At 43.6% G+C, this 5,481-nt stretch overlaps 1 protein-coding gene across 1 annotated transcript in view; it reads left to right on the forward strand.

Annotated features, from left to right (window-relative positions):
- SARC_08984 (hypothetical protein) overlaps window positions 1–4,610 on the forward strand; it is a gene marked incomplete at its 3' end in the record, with an annotated part of 6,590 nt that extends 1,980 nt beyond the window's left edge. The window contains exons 2-10 of the mRNA XM_014297023.1: window positions 217–285; window positions 526–681; window positions 1,189–1,260; window positions 1,625–1,710; window positions 2,178–2,281; window positions 2,680–2,876; window positions 3,561–3,775; window positions 4,186–4,287; window positions 4,511–4,610. Coding sequence (XP_014152498.1) covers window positions 217–285; window positions 526–681; window positions 1,189–1,260; window positions 1,625–1,710; window positions 2,178–2,281; window positions 2,680–2,876; window positions 3,561–3,775; window positions 4,186–4,287; window positions 4,511–4,610 — 1,101 coding nt within the window. The remainder of the gene's footprint in view (window positions 1–216; window positions 286–525; window positions 682–1,188; window positions 1,261–1,624; window positions 1,711–2,177; window positions 2,282–2,679; window positions 2,877–3,560; window positions 3,776–4,185; window positions 4,288–4,510) is intronic.
- Window positions 4,611–5,481: the final 871 nt, after the last annotated feature.

Consider the following 5,481-nt stretch of genomic DNA (forward strand, 5'->3'; position numbering starts at 1 on the left):
AAATATATATATATACTCGATTTGTGTAATATACTTCGTTCTGATTGGAGTATCCAATAATTCAAATGTACCCCCTGTCTGTTTCCTTGGTTGCTCTACTAGTTTGGTTTATAGCTCCTCTGTTCTCAATATATATATATATAATTATATATAATTATATATATATATATAGATATATATTTATTCATCTTCTTTGGTTTTTCCAATTTCAACCAGACTACCATCTTCACCGAGGGATCCAATAAACGGGCATTCAGCGCACTGGACATGTACTTCTTAAGAGAGGTAGGGTGTGTTTATCACTGGGTATATAGGTTTTCGGAGAAGTTTATGCGGTATGGACATGTACTTCTTAAGAGAGGTAGAGTAAGTTTATCACTGGGTATATAGGTTTTCCGAGAAGTTTATTCGGTCGTTAAATAATTTATGCCGCGTCAACGTTTGTCACGAGTAGCAGGCGAGCCTGGTCTGTGCCCACACACTCAACCTATATACACATGTAAACGTACACGTATACTCCTGCAGAATGGATCGCACTTCAAGGCCACCATGAAGTATGAGCCTTACTTCTACATCGCCGTGACGGAGGGGATGGAGGGTGTGTTCGACCAGTGGGTGAAGAACAAGTTCAAAAGTGAGGTCTCCGCAGTCAGCGTGATTGAGAAAGAGGATCTAGACCTGGTATGGGAGTTCAAAGCGTAGTAGTTTCCAGCGAAACAATGAGGGTTTTTTTAATCGAGCGTAAAAATGTGGTTTTTTTTGGTATCGAGCAAGTGAGGCTGCATGGAGTTTGATGCTCTGCGAAGCTCGACTATAGCAATTTTAACTAAAATCCAAGACAGACTACATGGATGTTGTATGTTTTCGTATAATTTTGCGTTTTTTTTTGTGCCAACGCACATTGTCACCATAAACGGATATACCTCTTTCCTATACATTATACCTATCTCCTATACATTATACTTCTTTCCTATACATTATACCTATCTCCTATACATTATACTTCTTTCCTATACATTATACCTATCTCCTATACAATATACTTCTTTCCTATACATTATACCTATCTCCTATACATTATACTTCTTTCCTATACATTATACCTATCTCCTATACATTATACTTCTTTCCTATACATTATACCTCTCTCCTACACATTGTACCTCTTTCCTATTCATTTCGCTACAGAAAAACCACTTGATTGGGCTCAAGCGAACCTTGGTGAAGATCGAATTTCCGAATACAAACGATCTCATGAGGGTAAGTTCACCGGTGTGGCATCTTCGATTTTTTACTTTGTATATATCTCCACACACATACGCATGCATCGGTATCTATATTCAGACACATGTACACACCCATAAACGCTTGTACACTTGCACACACATACATACACACACATACGCATAGACAAACGCAATTCCCCTCACTACCTCAATATTGAGGTGTGAACGTCTAGTGATGTTAGCGCCCATACGTATTATCCTATAAATATGAATGGCCTATAAATGAACCCGGATGTCCAACATTGACGTTGATTGTCCGACAATGACTGTAGGTGATCCAAGCTAGGCTCAAGTATCTCAATACAGAGTGTGTTAAACGTTTCTTTTTATTGTTGCAGGTCCGAAAAGTTCTCATGCCGGCCATTAAGCGGAATCAGGACGAGGCCAAAACTAAAGCGATCTACGAGGTCTACAAACCTGAAAAGTATGGTGCCAAGTTTCATAGATTCTTCAACTCGCGTTTCAATTTACAATATTCTGGTGGTATATTTTCTAGTGGTAGCTTCTAAGTTTTAGGGTTTCGAGTGTTTAGGGTTTAGGATTTGTTCGCTGAGAGTCGTGAGCGATCAATACCGTGACACACTCTGGGGTGCGCGCAATAGTATGCGTACATAATAACACTGGTACATTTAAAGTTTTTTCAACGCAATAGTATGTGTAAAAATGGACACTGCTGTATGTAAATATAGTTTCTTCAACGCACACTCAGATAGCACCGATGATACTAAATGCTGGGATATATGCTAGTTCCCTTGTATGTGCGTGTCACGAGTATAAACGCCTTACATTAGAAGCAACCGTACAGGGCACCTAGCTGGTCGTCAAAGACCTTCGCGTGTACTTAAAGACAAGTCGCCATTTTTTTTTGACCATTCTGACACGCATATATAGCACCAACACCAGTAATAAGATGAATAACGACGAAGTGCTTGAGCATGTGTTGGACATTCGCGAGTACGATGTTCCGTACCACATTCGAACAGCCATCGACAACTGTATGTCATATCGAAATTATTTTGGTTTTTTCACAGAAGTGTATATATTGTACAGTGCAATATAATCGCGGCTTGTGTGTGCTTTGTGTGTGTGTAAGAAGCAGTGCCTGTTAGCGTGTATAACACGTTGTGTACTTAGTGTACGCGTGTATGTCTTTGCGCAAGGATGTGGTGTCTGCGTGCGCGTATTGTGTTGCATAGTACGGTGCGACGTAACGGATCGTATGTGCACAGCCATCGCCAGCTGTATGTCATGGCAAATAATGTTTACTTCACAGATTTGTGGGACAGAGTCTATATGAGGATGTAGTACAATCGGTTGTGTGTACTCTGATGTATGTATACCTCACACTCCAACCTCATCCCCACTCACTGCCCACACCCACTCGCGCGTGCAGCTATCACTTGTGGGCTGTGGTACGATGTGCAGGTGCGTGGTCTATCTACCACACTCACACACCGTGAAGACTTGGAGGAGCGACCCGACCCAGTCATTATGGCCTTTGACATCGAGTGTACCAAGCAGGATCTGAAGTTTCCGGACGCGGACAATGGAGACATGGTGATGATGATTTCGTATATGCTGGACAATCAGGTGGGTCCTGGGGCGGTGGAGTGGGCAATGGCGGTGGCCGTGTAGTGCAAAAATACAAACACAATGTTGGTGTGGCAATAACGGGGTGTGGGAGGGGTATTCGGTGTGGGTGTGCGTGAGCGATAAGGAGGTTTTCCAAATAGACAAGTGGGATATAGTAGAAAAATGGACTTTAATAGAAAAGTAGGTTTTATTAGATAAATGGGGGGTTTCATAAAATAATGGGTTGTAATAGAGAAGTGGGCTTTAATACACACATGGGGGGTTTCATAGAAAAGTAGTGTAGGCTGTATAGTCTACTTTTGCCACACCTATCAGACAGTTACTTGTAGCTCTGGTTGTCTGCTAGAAGTGGGTGTGCCTGCCAGCTGCGTGCTTGATGGTACTCTCGGGTCCTTGTCCTCAGTAGTACATCAGTGCGTGGCCATAGATTGTAAACACCGTTAAGTCTTGTTTGTTACCGTTAAGTCTGGTTGTTGAGAAGTGCATACCCCTTCACGACCACTTCCACGCATACGCCGCCACCTCAATCCGTATACAATGTATGCAGCTGTGTGCCTCGTTCAGCTACATACATTCATATGAATTGGCCAATGCCTCGTTCAGCTACATATATTCATATATATATATATATATATATTCATATGTTCATGCCAATGTCTTCGAATATCTCCGCACACGCAGGGCTATCTTATCATCAACCGGGATGTGGTATCAGCCGACATCGAGGATTTCGAATACACACCCAAACCCGACTACGAAGGACCTTTCATTGTATGGAACGAGCCAGACGAACGGGCCTTGCTGCAACGGTTTTTTGATCATATCATCGAAGTGCAGCCTACCATCCTTGTCACCTTCAACGGAGACTTCTTTGATTGGCCGTTTATTGACAAGAGGTGTGTGTGTGAGTGTATTTATATTAATAATCATGAATGCAATGACTTTCATGGATATATATATATATATATATATATATGTGTGTGTGCGTACAAATTAATAATCACGAATATGATGAGGCTTCCATTGACCAGATATATATGTATGTGTGTGTGTGCATGAATGAAATAAGGTTTTTACGGCCAAATGGACATTCAAATCTGGGATTATGAATCGAAACTACGCAGATTATTTTTATTTGTGATGATGTTTTGTATGCGTGATGCTTACCCTGGATGTACTGTGCTACTTCAGCCGTACTAGCCCATGCAGACACGCAGCCACTCGATATATCACACACACGTTCAGTCCAGTAGCAGCGCACACCTTCTCACGTGCTCGTTCCAATTGAACGTTGGGTCTCTCGCAGGGCTGCCTACTACGGTATGAACATGACAGAGCAGATCGGCTTTGGGAAAGACAACGCCGACGAGTACAAGTCGCGTCACGCCATCCACATGGACGCCTTCAGGTGTGTGTGTGGGAGCAGTCTCTCGCAGAGCTTGTAGGTGCGTGCGGGTGGGCTGGAGATAGGAGGTACCACTCTGCACCTATCTCTGCGCCTGTGGTACTTCTACCCCACACGGGTGTTCAGTATGGTGGGTGGGTGGAGTGTTGAGGATATGTTACTCGTGTCTGTGTAGGGAATGCATGCTTCTGCACCTGTTTTACTTCTACCCCACACGGGTGTTCAGTACGGTGGGTGGGTGGAGTGTTGAGGATATGTTACTAGTGTCTGTGTACGGAATGCATGCTTCTGCACCTGTTTTACTTCTACCCCACACGGGTGTGTAGTACGGTGGGTGGGTGGAGTGTTGAGGATATGTTACTAGTGTCTGTGTAGGGAATGCATACTTCTGTGTCCTACGAGGCTCGGCAACTGGGCAAGTACGGTGCTCTAGGCGCGTCTATGGTAGGGCCCACAATTGTCAGTCATTTCTCGCCACACCACAGCAGCAGTCAACGTTAACGTTAACGACCTTGTCTTTGAAATGCGTCGGTGTTGTATCTGTATCAAGTTAACGTTAACGCCATTGTCTTTGAAATGCGTCGGTGTTGTATCTGTATCTACGTCCTCCCCAGTGCACTCGTGCGTCTCAATGACTCAAACGCACCTTCTCCCAGAACGTCAGTGCCGCTTACCCGGCGAGTGCACGCGCTTGTGTGCATGTTAATTGCAATAGCTTGCACCTGCGCATGTCCACTTTTTAGAGTACTGGTGCAACGCAAGCCGTGCATATACGGTTCTGATTATACCCCAAGTCACTCAGACGTTCATAGTTTAACATACCGTATTTGATATCATTCGAAGCAGCTACCCGTGGCTTGTATGTGTATATTGGAATAAGTCTCTCTCACTTGTATGTGTACCCCGCAACTGATACTTCTAACGGACATGTAATCACATCCATTCCTCTTCTCACGTGCTTGTGTGTTTCATCCTCTGCACTGGATTTGCCCTCAGATGGGTGAAGCGAGATAGTTACCTGCCACAAGGAAGCCAAGGTTTGAAGGCTGTTACTAAGGCCAAATTGGGGTATGCTTGCGCGATGGAGACATGTCTCTATGCACGATTGCTAGTATGCCGTTGTACAAGTGTGTGCGCGCACTTGTATGACAATTGATACATATATATATATATATATATATATATTAACATCTACAC

This window comes from Sphaeroforma arctica (assembly GCF_001186125.1).
Source record: "Sphaeroforma arctica JP610 unplaced genomic scaffold supercont1.865, whole genome shotgun sequence".
NCBI lineage: Eukaryota > Ichthyosporea > Ichthyophonida > Sphaeroforma > Sphaeroforma arctica.